This window comes from Muntiacus reevesi, chromosome 2 (genome assembly GCF_963930625.1).
Source record: "Muntiacus reevesi chromosome 2, mMunRee1.1, whole genome shotgun sequence".
Classification (NCBI taxonomy): domain Eukaryota; kingdom Metazoa; phylum Chordata; class Mammalia; order Artiodactyla; family Cervidae; genus Muntiacus; species Muntiacus reevesi.
This window is the reverse complement of record NC_089250.1, coordinates 35,233,619-35,260,211: the sequence shown is the minus strand read 5'-3', so window position 1 is coordinate 35,260,211 and position 26,593 is coordinate 35,233,619. Positions and strand designations below refer to the sequence as shown.

Genomic DNA, 26,593 nt, shown 5'->3' with positions numbered 1-26,593 from the left:
GCTGCATCTCCGTTTTTCTAGCCCTCTTCTAGTTGTTTGAAGATAATAACTGGAGTTCTGTTATACATGCTGTGTCTTTTTAGAATACTGTCTCTTCCTGCCTCAGTTTGCTGAGTTCATTCCTTCCTGTTTTTCATCTTCAAATTAGAGGTTGCTTCTCTAACCTCCCAAGTCCCATTTTGGGTTAGTTAGTGAATCAGATATCCCGTAAAACACTTTACTTATATTGGTTATACTGTAGTGCCCAAACTGAGCTGCTCATTTCCCCCCCAAGCCTGTTTTTCCTAGTCATCTACATTTTTTTAAGTAGAAACTTTAGCCTTTTAGTTGGTCAGACCAATAATCTCGAGCCTCCTAACCAGTCTTTCTGCTTTACTACCTTCTGACTCTTTTAGCAGTGTAGCAATGCTATCAAGTTACTCCTTTGCTCAGAACCCTCTCAAATGTCCTCAACAGTGGCCCACAGGCTCGTGCAATTTGTAACTCCAGCATTGTCACCTCTCTGACCTGTCTCTAGATCTCCTGTTCACTTGCAGAGATTTACTACACTGTCTGTCTTGTCTCCTCAAGTATTTCAGGTACATTCCTGCCTCACAGTCTGGGTATCTTGTATCACTTAGCTAGTTGACTAAAGCTAATGCATTATTTAGGGTCTATAAAGGGCTTTTTTGAATAAACAGTGACCATATACTATAAAATATACTGTCAGTAATTCTAAGTCTTCTCAGTTTTTCATTGTTCTTCAGAACATACTTCAGAATGTCTCAGAAATCTATATCATGTTTTAGAGAAGCATTCTGTTTTTTTTTTTCATGGTCAGAAACATGTACCATTGTTTTTCACAGTGGTGTTCATGGACCACTTGCCCCAGAATCACTTGAGGTGTTTTAAGAATGCCACTCAGTTCCACCTGAGTCAGAAATTCTGGGTGCTGAGACCTATTTAATGTCAGCAAACCTGCAGGTTGGTGTGCATAAAAGTTTGACAGCCACTGCTCTGTGCTGTATGAATAATGGAGTTACAGTGACTCCCATATCATGTTAGTGGCAAAAAGGTCTGGGTTAAGCTTTAAATTTGTAAAAAATATTTAAATATATTTAAAACTTTATAAAGATCTAGAACTCAGAACTTTGATACTAAGCGAACATGAGCCGTGTAAGTCTACAGAAATGTCCTTCATTATTTTCTGAAAGCAGTGGTGACCAGCTTTGGGACTGAGTAGGATCCAGTTGGAGTTGTCAGCACTTGCGTGCCTTCTAGTCCTTGGTAGCATGTTATCTGTAGTGTGTCACGCTGAGAACTTGGGGATAGTCTTTGATTCAGACCAAAGAAACATACATTCAGTGTGTAAAGATTTTTGCAAACCCTGGCTTCGTGGGCTTCCCTTGTGGCTCAACTGGTAAAGAATCCACTTGCAATGCGGGAGACCTGGGTTCAGTCCCTGGGTTGGCAAGATCCCCTGGAGAAGGGAAAGGCTACCCACTCTAGTATTCCGGCCTGGAGAATTCCATGAACTGTATAGTCCGTGGGGTTGCGAAGAGTCGGACATGACTGAGCAACTTTCACTTCCCTTGCTTTCTAGGGAAATGTCTCCTACGTTAGTGCTTTGGTTGCATCAGACAATTTCAGGTATTTGTTACAGTGATTTGTGAACTGTTTTACATTAGCACTCGGCTTTTGGCCTGGATGTGAATGGGTTATTTTGGGTTGTAGAAGACTGTGTTTCCTGTCTGCTACCAGTTGTTTTGTTAAATGAAAACTTAGCACTTTTGTTGTCATATGAAATGTATAACAGTTTTAAGATGGAGATTGTCCTAAACATTTGAGACTGGTAATTGCTTACTTTTAGTCAAGGTTATTGAACTTGAAACAGTGTTCTTCTAAAAACAAGTAGAAATTTGAGTATACTCTTAGGCATAATTTATTGCATTTTTAGTGCCAGTTAAAATCACATATTGATGCAGTATAGCAGCAGTGTTATAAAACTGTATAAATATTATACATCAGCGTTACCTATATAAAGAATATGAGATTTAGCAAATTTGGTCTTTAGGACTTTATTTCTGTGAAATTATTTTTCTTCATTTTTTTTTTCCTGCTGCCGCCTGCTTTGTTCTCTAATGTTATGTGCAACAGTCTACCTTTATAAATACAAATTGTAAGAAGTTTTATGTAAGCGAACCAGGTAAGTTCAGTTTTACATTTCTGGCTTTCATTGTTGCACTTTACAGTGTCCAAGATGACAGTTACTGGTATTAGTGAAAGGAAGTAAGATAAAGAGTTTGCTTCAGAATCAGTAAGGTCTGGTGCACTGAAGAAGTTGAGGGACTCCCAAGGTGGGGCTGTCCTGGGGAATAAAGACTCTGCAAAGAGTCAGACTTGATTTTTATGCAGTGTAGGGTTTTTAGTTGATATAATTGGCAGGCACCTAAAAGTCAGAGGCTGATAGAAGTGAAAGGTTAGAAAATACAGAAAACTGTATAATTAAGAATGTGTAGTTGTACAAATCAACCAAGGTGAATTTGTTGATAAAACAGATGAAATGTGTAAGGTAGAAAACCATTGCAAGGGCATGGTGCTTTCCCTGAGACACTGATAGAGAATGCATAAATACATTGAGCACCTCCTGTGTGTCAGGCTCTCTGGACATTGCAGATAGTTGACTGTGCCCTGACAAAACTGATACTCTCTTGAGAGAGATAATAAAGTGGTAATATATGAGTCAGAGAAAAGTACTCCTTGTAGAAAAGTAGAGCTGAGTAGAAGAAATAAGATAATCTAGGAAATAGGTGTTGCTATATGGAAATGTTGGAAGTAGGGAATGTAATGATTTCTGTATAATGAGAAAGGTTGAGTGTATTAATACAGGATGAAAGTGAAGGTTGCTTAGTCGTGTCCGACTCTTTGCGATCCCATGGACTTATACAGTCTATGGAATTCCCCAGGCCAGAATATGGAGTGGGTAGCCTTGCCCTTCTCCAGGGGATCTTGCCAACCCAGGTCTCCCACATTGCAGGCAAATCCGTTAGCACAGAGCCACCAGAGAAGCCCAGGAATACTGGAGTGGGTAGCCTGTCCCTTCTCCAGCAAATCTTCCCTACCCAGGAATTGAACTGGGGTCTCCTGCATTGCAAGTGGATTCTTTACCAACTGAGCTATGAGGAAAGCCCTATGAATACAGGGAGTATATTCCAGAAGAGTGTCAGGGCCTTCTGATGAGAGCATGTTAGATGTGTTGGAAAAACAAAATGGCTAATCTGTTTTCAGAGTGGGGAAGTAATAGGAGATGATCTCAGAGAGGTAGTAAAGGCCAGATCATGGAGGCTTTTGAAAAGGATTTAGGCTTTTACTCTGTATAAGATGAAGAGCCATTGGAGGATATGGAGTCACTTAATCTCTGAATTAGAGAAGCAAGATCATTTAGTGTATAAATTAAAGATTGGCAGTAGATTGGTGCGTTAACAGTTCATTGATAATAAATAGGAATATATATACACACACACATGCTATTATAGTATCTATACAGATTATTATTTACCGTTTACTTAACTATAGCTGGAGATATCATTGTAGTACCATTTTTTAGGTTAAACAGAAGGAAGATTCATTTTAAATAACTGTCCTCACTTTGATGTTTGTCATGAATTTGTTTTGGTTTTGTTTTGTTTCTTAAAGACACCTGTATAGATGTTTTTTTGACAAAAACTACCTGAAAAGTTCACTTTTAACTGGTGCTTGTAATAAAAAAATAGTTTAAAACAATTTACTTTAGGATATGTGGATATGTGTGTTTTAATGGTGGGGGAGGGTGGACTGGATTACAGGACATGTAGTTTTTTCATTAGGTGGGATGGTGGGTGAAATAATTAGGGCTTCAGTAAGGATGAGAGAGTATATGAGGGCAGGGAACCAGGAACTGGGAGCTGATTGTGATCTGTGTTATGCTGCAGACATTTGTAATGAGTTCTGTTTTCTGATAGATTTTTCTAAATGTTTTTTTCCCTCAGTTCCTTAAGGGCAGTGATGTTAATTGAAAAACTGGTACAAAGGGAATAATCCGATCATTTCCAGTGTGCTTTTTGGTCTGGTACATCTTCCTGAACACAGTAGATGCTGAATAATATGATTTAATGAGCAAATAGTTTTGGTTGATAGTTGTTTCTGAATTTGAATATAATTTAGGAATATACTTTTAGGAGATCAGAAAGGTAAGAAAAATTAATAAAATTGACAGTATTTGGGCATTTCATTTTGTCCTTTATTTGAAGAGATTAAACTGATTCAGTATTGGCTCTCCTGTACCAGATGCACTTGTGTAGATTGCTCTGCTTTAGCAGTGGGTGTTGTGGTACAAAGAAAATACTGTGAAATTAGAGTGTGAGGGCCAGGGCTCTAACCCATGTCTTCCACACAGTGACTCTGTAGACTTGGGCTCATTATTTAAAACTTTTCCATTTTTTTGAATGGTAACATAGGCATTTTTACTGTTCCCTCAAAGATTTGCTTGAGAATTAAGTGGAGTGATCTGCTTGAAATTGAAGGCAAAGGAGAACGGGGCAACAAGGATGCAGTGGTTAAATAGTGTTACTGAGACAGTGAACATGAATTTGAGCAAACTCTTGGAAGATAGTGAAGGACAGGGAGGCCTGTTGTGCTGCAGTCCGTGGGGCCGCAGAGTCGGACACAACTTAGTGACTGAATAGCATGCTTGAAATCTGTAACAATTCCTGCCATGTACAGGGTAGTCAAAAAATGTTCTTGTTTTTTCTGTTTTATGATAGTATTTGATTCGTGTGTGTGCATGCTCACTCTTAGTGATCCCATGGACAATAGCCCACCACGGTCCTCTGTCCATGAGATTTTCCAGGCAAGAATATTGGAGGTTGCCGTTTCCTCCTCCAGGAGATCTTCCCAACCCAGGATTTGAACTCGAGTCTCCTACATCTCCTGCATTGGCAGACAGATTCTTTATGGTGAGCCACCTGGGAAGTCTTGATACCGTCTGAGTAAAAATGGGGCTTTCCTGGTGGCTGAGACTGTAAGGAATTTGCCTGCAATGCAGAAGGTCTGGGGTTTGATCTCTGGGTTGGGAAGATCCTCTGGATAAAAGAAAAGGCTACCTACTCCAATATTCTTGTCTGGAGAATTTCATGAGCAGAGGAGCCTGGTGAGGTCCAGTCCATGCTGTGGTAAAGCGTTGGACAGTGACTGAGCAACTCACACTTTGGGTTTTCCTGGTGGCTCAGATAGTAAAGAATCTACCTGCATTTTATGAGACTCAGGTTCAATCCCTGGGTCAGGAAGATCTCCATGTATTTGGATTTAGGCACAAAGAAGCATATTCTTTAAGCATTACTCTTTCCAAGTAATCAATCTTCTCCTATACTTAGGGTATTTAGTAATGCGTAATAATTTCTGCCTTTTCTTAATTTTGGCTCATAGCCAAACCACAGTAGTGGTTGTATTCTAGAGATTTTGGAATTGAAAGAAAGCAGGGAAGTTTTAAATGAGTCTGGGAATTTTTCACACCTATGACAATTTAATGATAGCAACACAAGACGTATTTTTAAGGAGAACATTTGAACAGGATTTTCTCTTTGAAATGGCATCAAATCTGTAAGTGTTTAAAAAAAAACTTAAGAAAAATTAAGGAACAATAATGGGGAAAGAAAAGTGTTGTGTAGAGTTCATTGACAGAATTGGCTGATATTGGGGTTGTCTCTAAGAGGCAAAATGATGTATTTGGAGAAAGTTTTGATGGTGACTGATTCCAGGAAATGAGCGAAAAGCCATGGAATCAGGAGTGATTAAACATACGTTGGTGGAGATTAGAAAGTTAAGTGGGGAGAGTGAAGGGCAGTGATGTTGAAAGAGCACCTTCAAGAAGAATGACTTTGATTAGGGCAGTGAGAGAACAAAACCTTACCACCTTGTTAACAAGCAGAATAGGAGCGGTCACACTAGGGTTCTAATCCCAAGCTGTTTGGTTTTGGCTGGCTACTTAAAAAAAGGACAAAAAACTTTTTTGCATAGCTATTAGTATACTTGGTCTACTGTCACAACCAGGAAATTGACGTTGATACAATCCCTAATCGCTCAGATTTTACCGATTTTATTGAGTGCATGCCCTTTTTGCATATGTATGTGTTCTGTGCAGTTGTAGCATATGAGTAGATGAATGTGACGACCGCCATAGTCTGGATATAGAGCAGTTCAGCAGTTTCTTGTGCTACTCTTTTTATAGGCACAACCACTTCCCTCCTTCCACTCTTTCCTAAGCCCTGGCAACCACTGATGTCTTCTCAGTCTGTAATTTTGTCATTTCAAAAATGTCATATAAATAGAATCACGATATGTAACTGAGATTGACTTTTTTTACTCAGCATCATTCCCTTGAGAACCAAGGCGTGTCCATGGTGTGTTTCAGTTTCGTTACTGAGTAGTGTTGTATGGTATAATGTACTCAGTTTGTATAACCATTCAGTGTAGAAGGACATTTGGGTTCTTCCAATTCTGGGCTATTACCAGCGTTGCTGTACACTCATGTACAGATTTTGGTGTGAAATAACTTCATTTCTCTATGACAAATGCCAGAGTAAATGAATTGCTGCTTAATGACTGTTGCAAATAGGAAAATCTTGTTGTCACCAATTATCAAGCTATTGCTGTTGTTAGATCTTAATCTTCATTTATTACCCTCTCTTTAATCACATTTTTCTGTAAGTCATTACACAAATGCCTGAATTTTTTAAAGGAAAGATGTTTAATTACTGTATGCTAATTTAATGTTTAATATTTGTATCCAGCATGAAGTGCTGGTAAGTATACCAGATTTGCTTCTCATTTTACTCAGATAATAACATAGACATCTCTTCTAGATGACCTGTGCTACCATTCTCAAAAAACTTAAAAGTACAGTTAATAGTAAAATTACTGTTATTTAATCTGCCTTCGAAGATTCAGGCCACCAGGAGAGGTTGCAGTGCATTTAATCCGTGAACAATGCAAGGCTTTATCCAGGTGTGGTGTGATTTATAGGTGGCCCTTCATCTCCATGGTTCCTCCAAGTCATCAAATTCAACCTGTCACAGACCCTGTTAGACTGTAGCATTTACTGTTGAAAAATATCCAAGAATTCAAACCCGCCTTGTTCAAGGGTCAGCTGTAACTGGCAGACCTGTTGTTCCTCAACCTGGCTATCTGTCAGAATCACCTGAGAAGTTGAAACAAACCTAAAAATCTTCAAATTATTAAAAGGGATGAATGCGAATAGGTATTTTCACTGTTTTAAAAGCACCTCAATTTCTTTTTTTTTTTTTTGATACATAAAGTTCGGAAAACTATACTAAGGTTCAGAGAAGAATTTCTGTACTGTTAGGTCTTGCACTGCTTTTGACATACAGTAAAAGTTCAGTAAATGAAACATTTGTTAAATGAATGCTTTGTGTGTGTGTGCGTGTGTGTGTGTAATGTTATTGACTGCTTTTAACAACAAAGGGAAAGTTTAAAGAGTGTGTTTTGAGTAAATTATTTGCTGTATGTCATTTGGCACCAAAAAAAAAAAGGTATCAAAATAAACGCTTTGAAATAAGTGATGTTGAGCCCAGATACTAAGGACATGAGTTTAGCTTCATTCAGTGCACACTGCCTGTCTCGAAAGTACAGCTTCTAGCGTCTCCATTTGTGCATTGGTTATTTTGAATTTTCTTAGGATTGTCTGTGTTAGTCTACTGACACCATCACCTCCCAAATTAAGACTACCTTAATTTTTTAATTCTTAAAATATTTGAGAGTGTCCTCTTTCAGTTGTAACAGTCTACTTGGAAAAATAATTATCTGGGTCACATCTATTTTTTTTCTCTTAGCACAAGACATTACTTCATTGTCTTTTGGCATTTAGTGTTTGTATGTAGAGTTCTGAGATTTGTTTTGTAAGTGACAGGCTTCTGCCTGGATGATTTAAGAATTCTCCCTTCTTTTGTCTGCCATAGTTCTAAAATATGTATCCTAATAGACTTTAGAGGAATTGGATGTGACTTTTTAGTCTGTTTTTGCACTTGAGCATGGATTTAATTTTCCTTGAAATCATTTGTCAGGACCAGTTTGTTGGATTACTTGTTGGATTTGTTAATTTTTTTCTTTAGTTAATTTTGATTTTTCTGGAGGGCACATTTAGAAAACTTTTGCTGCCTTGCTTCTGGGTTCTTCGTTCCCCAACCAGGGATGGAACCTGGGCCCTTGGCAGTGAAAGCACAGAGTTCTAACCACTGGACTGCCTGTTCTTAACACTGTTCATCTGAAAATCTGCTTTTAGTGTAATTTTCATTGTCAAATTTTCATGACGTCTGAATCATTTAGTTATTAAAATATCTTATTCCACTCATTGAATTAATGATTCTTAAAATTTGGAAACAATCTCTTAAGATGAGTTTTACTTGGTTCTTTATACATACCACTCATTCCATCATAGCATGGATGGGATTTCCAACACCTAGATGGTAAATAGAGAACATAAGTGTTCTTAGGATTACTTATATTATGCAGTGCAATGTGGAATATAATGTTGCTGTTAAAAATGATGTAGAGCCACATTTAGTGAAGACGTTCTTGGATATTAAGTAGAAAAATCCACATGTAAAGTAGGGTGATTATGAGTGTTAGATCTCCATGTGAGAAGAAACCTAGGAGGATACAGTTATCCTTTTTAATGCTTTTCTGTAGCTTCTGATTATAATATTAAAATCTGTTCTTGATTTTAGAAAATCAATAGCTATTGCAATTAAAAAGTAAAAGACTCAATCGGAAATAACGGTTCTTGGGGGTGTTAAAAGGGTATTGCTTGGTGATGGGATAATCATTATGTAAAGACTGTTCCTTGTTTGAAGATTTTCCATCTATTTGCTACAGTTGTTAACACTTTTTTAGAAGTTTTTGAAGTTTATCAAATGTTCTCATCTGTTAACAGAATATTTTAAAAAATTAAAATTTAAGATGCATATTCATGCAGGACTTTTAATATTAAGCTGTTGTGCATTCCTGGACTAGGTGTGTATATAGATGTGAATCCTCTGCTGGTATTTTTCTTTGATTGTTGTTATTTTTGCCAGGGTTTTCTGGTTGGTTACTTTAATGATTGAATCTGATTCTGGAACAGATAATGTACTTTTTCCTTGAAAGTTTGAAACAGTTCCTCAGTAAAACTGTAGTATCTGAGTCTGGCTAGAGCTGTGATTGGACAGGATGGGTAGTGAGGAACAGAGAAGGGAGCTCAAGGGAGAGTGAAGAGATAACATAGTAGTAATCTCTGTAGAAAGCATGTTGTGGTAAAATTGGTATGCAGGTTAAACATTATCAGCAACATTATCTGTTGCAGCTTATCTTATCCCTAATCATTCTGAGCTTCTGTTTTTATTTTTAAGATACCTCGTAGTATTTTGCATGCACCATTTAAATGCTTATAAAACTGGTTTAGGTGATAACAGCAGTGTTTACTTTTCCCTTTAATATACAACCATGTCCCAGTTGGAGAAGACCTAGGTACAAGGTGTTCAATCTTAGATCACCAGTACCCCACCCTAAACTGCAGACCTGTCTAAATACAAAGCAGGATGAGTACACAGCAAAAACAGGTGGGGTTTTTAGAGTAAATACTGTTTGTGTGTATGTCTGTATTAGGAGACACAGTTCAGTTCAGTCGCTCAGTCGTATCCGACTCTTTGCGACCCCATGAACCATAGCATGCCAGGCCTCCCTGACCATCACCAACTCCTGGAGTTCACCCAAACCCATGTCCATTGAGTCAGTGATGCCATCCAACCGTCTCATCATCTGTTGTCCCCTTCTCCTCTTGCCCTCAGTCTTACCCAGCATCAAGGTCTTTTCAAATGAGTCAGCTCTTCGCATCAGGTGGCCACAAGTATTGGAGTTTCAGCTTCAGCATCAGTCCTTCCAATGAACACCTAGGACTGATTTCCTTTGGAATGGACTGGTTGGATCTCCTTGCAGTCCAAGGGACTCTCAAGAGTCTTCTCCAACACCACAGTTCAAAACCATCAATTTTTTGGCGCTCAACTTTTTTCACAGTCCAACTCACATCCATGCATGACCCCTGGAAAAACCATAGCCTTGACTAGACAGACCTTTGTTGACAAAATAATGTCTGCTTTTCAATATGCTGTCTAGGTTGGTCATAACTTTCCTTCCAAGGAGTAAGCGTCTTTTAAGAGACACAGTAGAGCAGTTTTAAAACTTCTCATCAGTAGTGTTTTCCTTGAGGTGACTGCTGGAATATGCTGCCTTTTTTCTTTCACATAACTTACAGGTTTGGGGAAAGCACTTTTCCTAGGTGATAGAATGGAGGATGTCAGACATTTTCAGTAATTGTTTCAGGTCATGAGTGTCTTCAAACCTATCTGCTATGTCATATTTAACAGGGGGACTTTGTATACCTGCTTATGATACATAGAACTTGTTAACTACTATCCAGCCTTTTCCAGAGCTAAACTAGGGATAATCTATGTCATTTCTTTTTAAATGACACTGTATAGAGCCTAGAGGTTCCAAGAATGTGACTGAACTATTTACTCTTAATCCCCCACTACCACCATTATAGCAAGAGGCACTCCTGTTTGAGGTATTGGGTTTCCATTCATGTGTCTATTGAGAAACTCAAGCATTGTTGTAGTTAAATCAGGGATTGTAGCATGGCGTGGCAGCAAGGTTCCTACTCACAGGAAGTTTCTCTCTTGGTGGAAGAGACATAATATAAAGTAGACAAGGAGGGTAACTACATGTTGTGATTTGTGCAATAAAGAAAGTAAATGATAATGGCAGGGAGGAAGGGAGACAGGTGTAGGAGGTGGTCAGGGAGAGGCCTTTTTAAGGGAGTAACATGAATTGACATCTGAAGGATGAGCAGGCAGCCATGTAAGGAAGAAGTTTTGTGGCTTGAAGTTGGGAGAAAAATACTAGATAACCATTTCTCTAGAAAGAATTCTCTTAATCTTATTCTTTAGTCTTTTGTGTTTTCCTTAAAGATATATATTTAATATGCTTTTTCATGATGCACCCAGTGCTATTCAAAAGCACCACCAAAAACCCCCCAAAAGCAAAGATGAAAATCTCCACACACACCCTCTTTGTTTGATTTCCAGGGTCCTTGATGTCTTTAACTTAATTTAGCTTACTATACTTTTTATCTCATTTGGGAACCACATGTTCCTGTCAAACTAGTTCTGCTCATTGCCCTCTGAACCCTTTCATTCTGTGCTCACATCCTTTTATGGCGTTTGTTCATATTGTTTGCTTTGACAGAATTTTATTCTCCGTTTCATAGAGGACATGGCACTTACTTGAAGATTCCTTTGTTCATAGATTGAGGGGGTGCCACGAGGCTTCCAAAGTTGAACTCTGCCACTTCTTGTCCAATTGATTAGAGTCAGGAGGGGAAAATACTTGGAGACCTAGAGGTGTGCCAGCACCTGCCTCTCTTTCTCCTTGTTTGTTGTACTATCTCTCTGAAGGCATCAGCTTGGGAGAAGGATATTTTAAGATTTTCAGCTGCATTGTCTCCTACTCATCCTTTTAGAGTCTCATGATAATTTTATAAATTTAACTAAAAATGCTTGTTATTTTTCATACTAACCTATATTTTTCTTTCAAAGGAATGCATTCTGTCTTAGACTAGCCAGTCAGCTAATTTAAAAATAAGAAAGCATAGGGAGCAATGTGAGATGTCGTCTAATTACACTGCATAAAAATAACTATAAAGGACAGATGTGCTGTGATGGGGGCTTAAAAAAAATTTTTTTTTAAACTTTTTATTTTGTATTAAGATATAGCCAATTAACAATGTCGTGATAGTTTCAGGTAAATAGGGAAGGGACTCAGCCATACATATACATGTTTCCATTCTCAACTTGTTTTTAGATTGAGGGATCAGGGAGGGCTTTTCTAACAACTTGGCATTTAAGCTGAAACTGAAGGATGATCAGGAAGTACACAGACAGCAGTGGGAGATAGTGGTGAGCAGGTAGAATGTATGAAGGGTTTAGGGTAGGAAAGAACAGGGCCTATATTCAGAGAAATGAAAGAGGCCAGTGTAGCCAAAGTGTAGTGAGCAATGAGGAGTTTGAATGGCTTCCCTCTGTACTCACTGAAATTCAAAAACACATGTTGTGATCTGAGATACATGTTGAAAAGATTATCTTGTGTATTCTGTGGTGAGTGTTTTGAACTGGAGATAAGAGTGAAAGTGGGAGGGCAGTTAGCTATTACGGTGAACCCAGTGAATTTCTACTGGAGTCAAGAAGAGGAGCTTTTATCCAGGATTCAGTCAACATGGCCCTGTAGTGCTCACTACCTGTTTACTCTGCGTGGAATTAAGGCCAGTGCCTGAGATTGCTGAAGAGTTGACAGTTCTGTGTTGATAATTTTTTTAGAAATAGAAGTATGAGGCACTGAATCTTGAAGGCATAGGCAGGTTGAAGGCCCTGGATTTTTCGTTGTTAGTTTGTTAATACAGCCCTCACCAAGAGCTAACAGAGAGGATAAAAATCTTACACTAATGTCTAAATCAGTCCCCTAGTAAAAAGTCAGATGGCAGAGGCCAAAAGAAGTTACTAGTATTCATAAAATGGCATTTCCTATTTAGTTGTCATTTTTTGTAGTCTTGCACACCATTGCCTTATTTGACAAGTAGCGGTTACTACAGAAGTTGAATGACCTCCTCATTTTTATTTAGTGAAGTATAGAGGCAAAATCTTGATTAAAGCCCAGGTTGCCTAAATGAGGCCTGACTGAGTATTCTTCACTAAATGAATGATTCTCAACTTAGTTAGACCCAACCTCCCCACCCTGCAAGAATTTTTTAGTTATTTTAAAAAACATTAAGGTATAACTCACATTCCACGCAGTTATCACCCATGCCCTAGGGGGAAAAAAATTTCCGTACCTATTAGCATCATTCCCGTTTTTCTCCCTGCCCACTCCAGACTGCTCATCTGCTGTCTTAATAGATTGTCCTGTTGTGAACATTCCATATAAATGGATTGCATGTGGTCTTTGTGACTGAGTTCTTTCACGTAGCATGGTAATTTTGAGGTTCGGTTCATATTGTATCAAATATCTGTACTTAATTCCTCCCCCTGCACCAGGTTAAAGTTTATTCACCAACAATTCTCAGTGCTTTTAAAGTTCATTCAAGTTTTCTGTAAGACAGTATCATGTGCAACTTTTTCCAGATTCACCTGACCACACAAGATTGTTTATTCAAAGCATTTCATGGAGTAGGATTTGAGAAATGATGGCAGACTTCTAAGCTAGACAAGTAAAAATCAAATATAAGATATGGTAAACTTGCGTATCCTTTTTTTGACGTGTAATTCATCTGCCATACAGTTCCTCCATTTACAGCTGTGCAGCCATCACCACAACCAATTTTAGAATGTTTTTATCATTCAGAAAGAAACTGTAGCTGCACCTGCAGCCCCACTCCCCTGTGCTACCATATGTCAGCAATCGTTCGTCTCCTTTCTGTCCCTATAGAAAGGAATTGGCCTATAGGGATGTTTTATGTGAGATCCTACAATGTATAGTCTTGTGACTGGCTTGTTCACTTAGCATAATATTTTCAAGGTTCATCGTGTTTTAACATGTAGCAATACTTGTTCCTTTTTGTTGAATAATATTCCATAGTATAGACAAAGAATGTTTTATTCATTTGTTATTCATTTGCCAGGGCATTTGGTGTGTTTCTGTCTCTTGGCAGTTCCAAGTAGTGTGCAGTAAACATTTGGGACCCATGCTTTCATTTTTTTTGGACACATACCTAGAGGTGTTATTACTGGGTTATATGATAACTCTATATATAACCTTTTTAACAACTGCTAGCCTGTTTTCCAAAGCAGTTGAGTGTTTACTACTATAGCAGCAATGTGTGGGAGAGTGCCATTTCTCTACATTTTCTCACCAACACTTGTTAAGTCTGTTTCTCTGACTGTAGCCCTCCTGATGGATGTGAAGTTGTATATCATTGCAAGTTTAATTTGTATTTCCTCAGTGGTTAATGTTGAGCATCTTTTCATGTACCTTTTGGGCAGAGTTTCTACTAGCAGAACCAAGTAAAAGTCCTTTGCATATGATTTGCAGATAATGTTCTCCCATCCTGTGGATTGTCTTGTTTCTTGATGGTGTACCTTGAAGCATGAAGTTTTTTATTTTGACCAAGTCTAATTTATCTGTGTTTTCTTTTTTGCTCATATTTTTGGCAATGATTATGTCAATAAGAGTTTTATAGTTTTTGCTCTTAATTTCTGTGGTTTATTTTGTATGATGTAAGGAAGGGATACAACTCAGTTTTCCTTGTTGCATGTGCACCTTCTCAAGTGTTCTGTAAACTCCCCATTTCTAGCCTGTAGACAAGTGTGAATAATGCATACTACCTGCACATGTTAAGAGTAGGGAATAAAAGGGCAACTTCAAAGGAAATGATGTTAAATGTAATTTGCACAGAGTAGTTGGTATCAATGCGCTGAAAATACTTAGCATATTCATTTGTTATAAACATACAGGATAGCAGTACTCTTTTTTAAATAGTCTATATTAATGAAAGTGAGGGCTTTATTAATCAGTGAGAGCTGTATCTTTCATTTATCTCTACAAGTTTAATTATTTTTGGTCCTAACTCATGTCTCTTGATACCAGCAGGTGCATTATATGGCATTATTATTGGTAATGAGATTTTTATAAGAGTTGAACATTTTGGTAAAAGTTACAAAACAAAACAATACAGTACAATGTGTGCAATGGTTACATTTCTAGAAAATTCAACAGGTTGAATAAAACAGAATCAGGTTATAGGCTCAGCTAATTAGAAGCTGATTTTTTTCAGATATGAAATGGTTCTTTGAAAAATGTTCTGTACAGAGTAGTTCAGTCCAGTTAGCTACAACTTTTGCTTTTCATCACCCGGTAGCTCATATGCAGTTGGTAAATTGGAGAATGGCATCAATATAATGAAGTTGTGTTGATTCATACATGAAAATTTTTTTTCTAGGAAATGGAAATCAGAATAGCAGAAGTAGGATATAACTTTAAATAGAAAAGGAAAGCCCTTATCTAGCTGTACAGCCAAGACCCTTAAAGAAAATTGATCTGCTTTCCTCGCTTTGTGTGACTTCCTCTCTGTGGCAATTTGTACTTTTCTGTCCATTTTTTTTGATGGTAGCCTTGTTACCCAGTATTTCATTTCCATGTTCTCAACCCCAGTAATTTAATATCCCTTGAAGCAATCTGCAAACATACTGAGCTGCTTGTCAGTGTTCAAGTTTTTGTTAGTGCTCCAGTTATGATAAAGTGTAGTTTTGAGTGATTTGCCCCTACCCTATTTTCCCAATAAAACTTCTACTTTTAGTGTGCAATTTTGCAGAATTCAAGGTGTTTCAGGAAAACATTGATTGTTATGCAGAAATGCCCGTTACAGGTAGATGACTTTTTTTGTGAACTCCCCCTGACCTTTAAGCGTCTCTCAAAATATTTATGGCTGCATTGGATCTAAGTTGTGGCACACGAGATTTTTGTTGTAGCATGTGGGCTTTCTAGTTGTGATGTGTGGACTCAGGAGTTGCAGTGCAGGGACTTAGTTGCCTGATGAGGGATGGAACCCTTGTCGTCTTCATTGGAGACCTGGTCCACTAGGGAAGTCTGAAATCCCCTTATGTTTAAATCTGTGGTTTCTAATTCTAACTGATGAGAGGAGAACGCTTGGGTGTGGTCTGGATACTTATTAATATGTGTGTGCGTGCTCACTGTGCCTGACTGTTCTGTGACCCCATGGACTGTAGCCCGCTGGGCTGCTCTGTCCATGGAATTTCTCAGGAGGGAATACTGGAGTGGGTTGCCATTATTTTTCTCCAGGGGATCTTCACAACCCAGGGGTCAAACCCGCATCTCTTATGTCTCCGGCATTGGCAGGCGGGTTCTTTACCACTAGTGCCACCTGGGAAGCCCTGGTCTGGATCCTGACCACCAAACCCATCTTGACAGGGAAAGTGCCTGTAAAAAATCCAGATCTTGAGATCCCATCTCATAGAGTGTGAATCACAATCTCTGTGAAATTACCTTTGTACATTTTTTACTAGATTGATATTTGAGGTCCACTGCTGAACCTTATTCAGTGATGCACATTATCTGCTTATATTAATTTGGATACCAGTCTGGGGTGGTGGATGTACTTGAGATCTTCATTTCTTATAAGTGTACCTTACATATTCTTCCCAGTTTCTTGGAGAAAGCATTAAGACTTAATTTCTAAGTCTCAGGATGTCGTAGGGAATTCTAGTGGTTATCATGTTCTGAATAAGGACAAAATGCCATATTTTGCCCCTGAATAGACTGGGAACTTATTTCATCTTCAGAAGAGCTAGTTGCATTTCCTAGCCTTATTTGTTTATATAGAATTGTATGTACTTCCCACTTTCCATTTAATAATATCCAAGTTCCCTTTTCTAAATGGGAGGGCAGTCTAATTGCTTAATGCCCATTTCTTGCTGAGTCAGGTGAGTTTTGCTACATTTTTTGTCCCATTTCCCATGGTACTCTCTTAGGACTTCATCTTTCTCAGACTGTCGGTTATAGCCTTCTCACTCTTAAGATTTAGCTTCTGAAGTTTAGAGGTTGACAAGTAGGAGGGGTTATTCTGCCTTTTTAAATAGTGAAGGTTCTGTCAGGGAGGAGGGCAGCATCTTGCACCATTAACATGAACTGTCTATCATTTGCCTGGTGCAGGAGTTGGCAAACTTTTTCTTTAAGGGCTGGATAGTAAAAATTCTAGTCCCACAGTCCACACAGTCGTTGCCACAATTAAGAGAACAAAAGTAACTGTAGATAATACTTAAATGGCTGGCTGCACCTGTGGTCTGAAAGTCTTAAATACTTGCTTCATCAGACTTTAATTTCTTATGGTTGGTTTAAATTCGTATTACTTAAAACAGTTTCATCCCATTTAGTCACAAATTCTGCTTTTCTCAAGGAGATAATTTCTTTGGAGAGCCTTTTTCTTGGTAATGTAAAGAAAGCATAAAGGTCATCAGACATGTAAACAGCTTTTGCTTCCATTACTTTGTTGAGCCAGGCAGCATCTAGGAGACAGTCTCTCACCAGCATATGTATATATATGTCTCTGAATTTAGCACTGAAAGTCTGAGTTCAAGTTTTATGTGTGGCTGTATTTTTCTTTGGATATTTACCATCCACAGGTCATTTATTCTTTCTCTTGGCTTTAGACTATACACTATACTGCTGTTACCAAAATAAAAAACACTTTTCTTATCCTGAAACATACAAATCCACCATGGAGTGGGATATAAAAATTAATGGGAGTATAATGGGGATATAAAAATTAATGGGAGATGAAGTAGGAGTTTTCAAACTGTTTGTAGCCCTCCATAGGTATGGCTGTGGAAAATTATAACCATAATCATTGCTCTGATCTTGCTTTTCTGCCTGCTTGATACTTCAGTTTGGAAAGAACTACATGGAGAAATTAAAAGTCTCAATGGGATGCTCACCCTCACCCTCCCCACCCCCAAATACTTTGGAAAATAATATAAACTGTAGCTTTTGTAATAGTTACCTTTGGTTCAGCCAATTATAAAGTCAAAGTCAAGTTGCTCAGTCGTGTCTGACTCTTTGCGACCCCACGGACTGTAGCCTACCTACCAGCCTCCTCTGTCCATGGGATTTTCCAGGCAAGAGTGCTGGAGTGGGTTGCCATTTTCCTTCTCCAGGGGATCTTCCTGACCCAGGGATCGAACCCGGGTCTCCAGCATTGCAGACAGATGCTTTTACCGTCTGAGCCACCAGGGAAGCCCAGCCAGTTAGTCATATTATTCAGAGGCAAATCTTCCCTGACTTGAGTTTTTAAGTGCATCCTTCTGACCCTAATCTAGAGAGCCTGTTGCCTCCTTTATCATGCTTCCTGTACAACCTCTTTTACTTATTTTGGGTTCTATTTAAGAATATCAGTTTATTCTTAGTCTTTCAATAAAATATCTGTGTCTTAATCTTGGTCCTCACTTTTTTGGGGAGCCACACCTCTCTGCTTATGGGATCTTAGTTCCCCAACCAAGGGTTGGAATCATGCCTTCAGCAGTGAAAGTGCAGAGTCCTAACCACTGAACTGCCAGGAAATTCCTCCTCACTTCTTTTTTTAAGTTAGAGTTGGTAGTTTTGCTAAGTTTTCTAGATGAATCTGTCTCATAGAATTTGGAATCTAGTCCCTATCAAAAAGCTCCTGTTTCTGAAAATAGCTTTCCTCTTAACAGCTGATTGAGTTTTTTCTCTTGATTCTATTAAAGTCTTAGACTAGTGTGTCTTGATGCTTATGGTTTTTAATTGTTATGTTGTGCCCTCTGAAAACACTTAACAGCGGACCTGAAAGCTATCTTACATGTCATTTGTTCAGAGGTTAAGTGCTTCAGTACTAATTATCATCTTTTTTTTGAATTTTCATTGATATGAAGAATAACACTAAAGTGAATTCTTGTGTCTTAAACTCGAGAGAGATCAGGAGATCTCATTTCTGATACATCTTAGGCTTATAGAGGACTCTTCCTATCATGTCTTTTACCACATCTTTAGTGTGGCACTATTGTTTTCATAGATTCATATTTTGCTCAAGAATATTTGAGCAAGAATATTTGCTCAAGCCTCTAACCCAGGCTTCTTACAGAACTACTCTGGGAATCATTTCAGTTGGTAAGACTGGCTATTCTTTTCTTCATTGTTGCAACATATTTATGGAAATTTCCATGGGATTCTCAACTCACAGGGTATAAATATGGTGTTCTCTAGGCCATATTACTAGTTCTTTTTTACTTGCATGCAACTGTAAAGCTGAGTTTTAAAAAATAGTTTTTAAGTTACACCTGAAAAGTACAAATTTTGGTGTAGGTCTTCTTTGGTGTAGATTTTCCTTTTAAAAGTCTTAATTTGGTGCTTGCTTTAGCAGCACATATACTAAAATTGAAATGATACAGAGAAGATTAGCATGGCCCCTGTACAAGGATGACACGCAAATTTGTGAGGTGTTCCATATTTTTTCTAAATGTAAGACCAGGAACTGTAAAACTCCTAGAGGAGAACATAGGCAAAACACTCTCCAACATAAATCACAGCAGGATCCTCCATGACCCACCTCCCAGAATATTGGAAATAAAAGCAAAAATAAACAAATGGGACCTAATTAAACTTAAAAGCTTTTGCACAACAAAGGAAACTATAAGCAAGGTGAAAAGACAACCTTCAGAATGGGAGAAAATAAGAGCAAATGAAGCAACAGACAAAGGATTAATCTCAAAAATATACAAGCAACTCCTGCGGCTCAATTCCAGAAAAATAAATGACCCAATCAAAAAATGGGCCAAAGAACTAAACAGACATTTCTCCAAAGAAGACATACAGATGGCTAGCAAACACATGAAAAGATGCTCAACATCATTCATTATCAGAGAAATGTAAATCAGAACCACAATGAGGTACCATTACACGCCAGTCAGGATGGCTGCTATCCAAAAGTTTACAAGCAATAAATGCTGGAGAGGGTGTGAAGAAAAGGGAACCCTCTTACACTGTTGTTGGGAATGCAAACTAGTATGCAGCCACTATGGAGAACAGTGTGGAGATTCCTTAAAAAACTGGAAATAGAACTGCTATATGTCCCAGCAATCCCTCTCCTGGGCATACACACCAAGGAAACCAAATCTGAAAGAGACACGTGCACCCCAGTGTTCATCGCAGCACTGTTTATAATAACCAGGACATGGAAGCAACCTAGATGCCCATCAGCAGACGAATGGATAAGAAAGCTGTGGTACGTATACACAATGGAATATTACTCAGCCATTAAAAAGAATTCATTTGAATCAGTTCTAATGAGATGGATGAAACTGGAGCCCATTATACAGAGTGAAGTAAGGCAGAAAGATAAAGACCAATACAGCATACTAACGCATATATATGAAATTTAAAAAGATGGTAACGATAACCCTATATGCAAAACAGAAAAAGAGACACAGATGTACAGAACAGACTTTGGACTGTGGGAGAAGGCGAGGGTGGGATGTTCTGAGAGAATAGCATTGAAACAAGTATACTATCAAGGGTGAAACAGATCACCAGCCCAGGTTGGATGCATGAGACAAGTGCTCAGGGCTGGTGCACTGGGAAGACCCAGAGGGATGGGATGGGGAGGGAGGTGGGAGGTGGGGTCGGGATGGGGAACACATGTAAATCCATGGCTGATTCATGTCAATGTATGGCAAAAGCCACTACAATATTGTAAAGTAATTATCCAACTAATAAAAATAAATGAAAATAAAAATCTTAATTTGGATTTTTTTTCTTTGTAACTGAATGTGTTGGGGTCCCCAGACCACCCCCCAGGCTTGGTGATTGTCTTAAGAGGAGTCACAGGACCTAACATTCATTACCATGACTTTGTCTTAATAACGGCGCAAGAACACAAAGTGACATCAGCGAAGGGAAAAGGCATGTGGTGCAAAGTCTGGAGGACACCTGGTGCAGGCTTCTGAGAGCCTTGGCCCAGCAGAGAAAGACAGCACACCCTTCATTCCTCCAGCAGCGGATTGTGACAACACTGGTGAAATGTTGTGGACTGTGGAAGCTTATTAGAGATTTGGAACTCAAGGTTTTTATTGGATTTGGATTCTTATGTAGGCATCTCTGCCTGATTTGAACCAAAAGTCTGGATTCCCAGTAGGAAAACAGGTATTCAGCATAAACCATATCGTCGGCAGAAAGACTTAGGCACAGTGAACCACTCTTAACAGTTACTGTTGTGGGAACCCTCCTGAACAGTTATTGTGCTAGCCAAGGACCAACTGTGCAAGCAGACTTTTCTAATAGCGATCTCAGGCTGGCATGTTAATGTCCCTGTACACAGAGCTTATCCTTCACTGATTGCTTCGTTCGATTGTGTTCAGTCTTAAAATGTTTATTGAAGAATTTATTGACTACTGTATTTTCTTTAAAGTTTATGATGTTTTACATAAATACATATTGTCCAGCAAGGTACATTTAAACAAGTAGATGAAGAAACCACTAGACATCTTAAGCAGCAGTCTTGTCTTGTTGGGAAATTTTCTTCTCTTGTACCCATACATTTTCCTAGGTACATATCTTTTGTTACATCATTAGCTTTATTGGGTCTCTCTCTGAGTCTGCTTCTAGCTTCCCCAATAAGCTGTGTTCTAGTCAAGATTAAATCTTGGTTATTCCCTTTCCTCTTGCCTTGCTGTTACTCATTCAGAGCTCATAATGCTTGTTTTTTTACATTACTATATGTGAGTCCCCTACCTTTCACCCTTCTAATGGAATGGACTTCTTGCTCCACTTTTGAATTCCTAGATGTGCTGACCATTCCAATTGAGTAAGTGAAACTTTAGGTTATCTTCTGTCCTAATCCACCTTTCTTACCCATTTGGAGGCATAGCTTGGGGAGATTGCCATTTTGGTTCAAGACCATTTCACTCAAGTGAATATTGCAATAAAGTAAGACGCAAGTTTTTTTATTTCCCAGTGCATGTAAAAGTTTAGTATACTATAGTCTGTTAAGTAATAGCATTATGTCTAAAAAAATGTACATACCTTAATTTAAGCTCCAGTACTTTGGCCACCTAATGGAAAGACCTGACTCATTGGAAAAGACCCTGATGCTGGGAAAGATTGAAGGGAGAAGGAGAAGGGGACAGCAGAGGATGAGATGGTTAGAGAGCATCACTGACTTTAGTGGATATGAATTTGCATAAACTCCAGAAGGTAGTAGGGATGGGGGAGCCTGGCATGCTGCAGTCCATGGAGTTGCAAAGAGTCAGACACACCTAAGCGACTGAACAACCACCTTAATTTTAAAATACTTTATTCCAAAAAAAAAATGCTATTTTGTGAGCCTTCAGGAATCCTAATAGTAAGGTCTTGTCTCTATGTTGATGGCTGCTGACAGATTGTGGTGGTGATTGCTGAAGGCTGGGCTGGCTGTGGCGATTTCTTTAAGAATGCAGTTTGCTGGCTTGGCTCTTTTTTCACAGATGTTTCTGTAGCGTGCAGTGCTGGTTGATAGCATTTTACATCTTTGAAAATTGGAGTCAGTGATTTCCAAGCCTGTTGTTGCTTTTATCAATCAAATTTTTGTTATATTCTAAATCCTTTGTCATTTCAAACAATCTTCACAGCATCTTTACCAGAAGTAGCTTCGCTCTTAAGAAACCTCTTTCTTTATTCATCCATGGGAAGCAGCTCCTCATCCATTCAGGTTTTATCATGAGATGCAGCCTTTCAGCCCCATCTTCAGCTCCACTTCTAGTTGTCTTGCTATTTCCACCACATCTACAATTCCTTCCTCCACTGAAATCTTGACAAGTCTCAGAGTCACCTGTGAGGGTTGGAATCCGCTTCTTCCATACTCCTGTTAATGCCGATATTTTGACCTCTTACCATGCATGAATCATGAATGTTCTTGATGGCATCTAGAATGATGAATTCTTTCCAGATGGTATTTAATTTACTTTACCTAGGTCAGTCAGACTCATGTCTATTGGCAGTTATAACTTTATGAAGTATATTTCTGAAAAAGAACAGAAAGTTGGAATGACTCCTTGATCCATGGGCTTGCACAATAGGTGTTAGCAGTCATGAAAACAACATGAATCTTGTATGTTTCCATCAAGCTCTTGGGTGACCAGGCACATTGTCTGTGAGCACTAGTACTTTTGAAAAGAGTCTTTTTTCTTAACAGTACATCTTAACAGTGGACTGAAAACATGTTGTAAACAGATGTGCTGTCATCCAGGCTTTGTTGTTCCATTTATAGGCAGAGAAGATTTAGCATAGTTCTTAAGGGCCCTGGGATTTTCAGGTGGTAAATGAGCATTGGCTTCAACTTCAAGTCACCAGCTGCCTTAGTTCCTGAGAGAGTCAGCCTGTTCTTTTAAGCTTTGATGCCAGGCGTTGACGTCTTCTTTCTGTGAAAGTAATAGAAGGCTGTTTCAATCTATGTTGAAAAATTTGTTGTTTAATGTGGCCACCTTCATGAATGTAAGATTTTAGCTTGATCTCTTGGGTGACTTGCTGCAATTTCTACATCAGCACTTGTGACTTCACTTTGATGTTACAGAGGCACCTTCTTTGCTTCAGCCTCAGGAACCAACCTCTTGGCTTCGGACTTTTCTCTGCAGTTTCCTCACCTCTCTCAGCCTTCATAGAATTGAAGAGTGTGGACTCTGCACTAGGCTTTGGCTTAGGGGGATGTTGTGACTGGTATATATGATCTTCTCTCCATCTAAACTCAAACTTTATCGACATCAGCAGCAATGCTGTTGTGCTTTCTTCGTGTGTTCACTGGAGTAGCATTTCTAATTTTCCTGTGGGAACTTTCTTCCTGCATTCACATTGGCTAACTGGTGTGAGAGGCCTCATTTGCTTTCTGTCTTGACTTTCAACCTGCCTTCCCCAGTAAGCTTAACTGTGTCTAGCTTTTCATTTAAAGTGAGAGATATGTGACTCTTACCTTTCACTTGAGCACTTAAAGGCCATTGTAGGGTTATTAACTGGCCTAATTTCAGTACTTCGTGTCTCAGGGAAGATGACAGCCCGTGGAGAAGGGGAGAGGTGGGGGAGCAGTCAGAGCACACACATTTATCATTTAGGCTTGCCATGTTGTGTGGGTGTTGTTTCTGGTGTTTCAAAACAAATTCAGTAGTAAATCAAAGATCACTCTCCACGGATTGCTGTAACAAAGATAATCACAGTGAACAAGTTTGAAATGTTATGAGAATTACCAAAATGTGACACAGAGACAAGAAGTGAACCAATGCTGTAAATAGCACTGATAGATGTAAGATTGACACAAACCTTCAATTTATACGAAACTCAGTATCTTTGAAGTGCAGTAAAGTAGATCCCAATAAAACAAAGGTAGGCCTGTAGTTGTTCTTGTTGATTGAAATAGTTAATTCTTACTAAATTCTTCTCATAACCACCCTGATTCTGACTGCTAATTTTCCAGGACCACTGGACCATCTAAATTGCTCTTCCTGCTTTCAGCTTTTGTTCATTATCTTGTAGCCTCCATACCACTTGCCAGTTCATTTTTTGGGACAAGGAGTAGGTGGGAAGTTGAATTATGTTACCTTTATGATGAAAAATACATGGAATGAAACTGAAATACTAACAATTAGACTTTTGTAGTGGAGCTTTTTGTATTACTAATCAAGTCTGGATTTTTAGATCTTGGCTTTTCTTAAGATAAAACTGGCATCCCTGATGGTCATGGTTCATAAAATTCTTTATTTTATGTTTACTTTAAAGCAGCTTGTCCTGTTGTGAGGAGATATGTCATTTTCATCATCTTGAAAGCAAGCACCTTCCCTGAAACTTAACTTTTTGAAAATTTTATACTGTTTTAGTTAAAATTTGTTAAAATTTTAAAGAGCAAGTGTGAAAAACTGTTTAAGAAGTAAAAAGTAATTGCAAAAACCTACTGGATAATTGAGGCTTCCCTGGTGGCTCAGACGGTAAAGAATCTACCTGCAATACAAGAAACCTGGGTTTAATCCCTGGGTTGGGTGGATTCCCTAGGGAAGGGAATGGCAACCGAGTCCAATATTCTTGCCTGGAGAATTCCATGGACAGTGGATAATTGGGTAATTGTCACTTTTGTTCTCTCATTAGTGGAACTTTTGGCCTTTTTTCTATGTATGTTTTGTCTTTCATATAACTTTTAATTAAAAAAAAAAAAACCTACAGTTTGCTAGAAATGATAAAAACTCACTTTTGCAATGATGAATTAGTGATATATCTGTAGTATGACAGAAGCCCAGTATAAACATCAGCTATGACTTACTTAAATTCTCTTTGCTTTTTATTTTTTAAAGGGACCAGTTACTCTCCCCAAGAAAATTCACACAACCACAGTGCTCTTCATAGTTCAAATTCACATTCTTCTAATCCAAGCAATAATCCAAGCAAAACTTCAGATGCAGTAAGTATATAATCGTTTGCAGTTTTGTTTTTTGAATATATTGCAAAATTTTTAAAAATTAAAGTTGATCTTAATGTACCTAAACTAATGAGCTAGCTTTAATATTAAAATTGAGGATAGTCTGAGTATGCCATCTTGATACTGTTTCATTAGCATTCTTTTGTGGAGCAAAATTTACCATTGTGATACTTGAGATACAAAGAACTTCAGATTGTGAAACTTGTGTCTTGACTTGAGCTTATATTTTTCATAATCTATAAACTTCTGTTTTTAAAATCTGTAAGTTGAGTATCTACTATATATTATATACCCTACAAGACATTAGTGATAATAGAGGTCTTGGTCCTGAAAGGCATGAAACCCAGTGAGGGATTGTAGGTTTTTCTAAAAACGAAGTAATTGTTAATGAAGTAGTTTGAACTTTTTAAAGTTAGGAATCAAAGGAAAGTTCTAATGCATTCATGCAAAAGTAAGATTTCAACTTTGCAAGCAGATGCTAGATTTTTGATGTATAGAACTAAAAAAAATATGGAGACTGACTATAGGTCAGTAAACCATTAGATCAGTGCATGTTAAGGTCCTGGGGGAACTCTCAAGAGGGGACTGAGCCTGGGTGAAGAGGCTGTGCTGGCCAGCAGGCTGCCTGTAACCCACGTCGTGGAAGAGGCCTGGAATTCGTGTAGCGTGGAAAGGAACAGCACCCACAAAGACACAGAAATGTGAAGAAGCACTTTGTTTGCAGAACACAAGTTTTGCTGGTGTGGAGAAATGGTAGGAGCTCAGGTTACAGAGAGAATGGGGCCAGATCACACAGTGTTCTCTGCTTCCCAAGGATCGTGGACTGTATGTGAAGGCAGTGGAGAGATCCTCAAGGGCCTAGTCAAGGAAGTACTGTATTTGCGATTTAAAAACCATCAGATAGCAGTGTGGAAAATCCATTACAGGAAGGATGAAAGGATAACTAACTGAAAGGCTATGGAAGTATTGGTTGAATCCAGCAGGCATTGCTTTGGTTATTCAGGTGGTTATCGTACCTTAAGTGGTATTGAAAACTCTTGGGGTTTATTATTTTTTGTCTCTTGCTGAATCAGTGTGATTAGTACATTTCCATAAAAAATTGGGACATCAACGATTTTCATAAAAAGTTTTAAGTGTTAGGGTCTATTCAGGAAAACAAATACTGCTGAGTTATTTTAGCACAGAGAACTTCAAACACAGAAAACAAGAAGTAGCATAGATAGTGATTATCCCTGAGGACTGGGAACAAAAGGAAGAGGTTGGGGGTTATCAGAACCTAATTGCTCAAAGGAGGAGCCCTGCACAGTTCTCTGAGGGGTATAATGAAGCTGTTTCTGATTCTGGATTGAGAGCTGGAAACTGGGATCCCCTGTGGCTGTTTTCTCCTGCCCTTCAGTCCTCCTCTAATGTATGGTATTGGCAGACTCTTAACAGAAAGCTAGCTGGCTAAGTAGAATGTAATTTGCATTGTCCCAGCCTTAGCATCACAGAACATAGAAGGATGGTATTGAGATCCAG

General features: G+C 38.5%; 1 protein-coding gene and 1 non-coding gene across 8 annotated transcripts in view; both read left to right on the top strand.

The window, feature by feature from the left end:
• The window catches only part of WAC (WW domain containing adaptor with coiled-coil), a 79,786-nt gene that overhangs the window by 20,209 nt on the left and 32,984 nt on the right, over positions 1–26,593 (top strand). For all 7 annotated transcript variants that reach the window (XM_065921251.1, XM_065921247.1, XM_065921245.1 and 4 more), the window contains exon 4: positions 24,951–25,057. In XM_065921251.1, coding sequence (XP_065777323.1) covers positions 24,951–25,057 — 107 coding nt within the window. The remainder of the gene's footprint in view (positions 1–24,950; positions 25,058–26,593) is intronic.
• LOC136161998 (U6 spliceosomal RNA) lies at positions 18,994–19,100 on the top strand. The gene has a single exon (XR_010661851.1). It is a non-coding gene; the product is annotated as a U6 spliceosomal RNA (small nuclear RNA).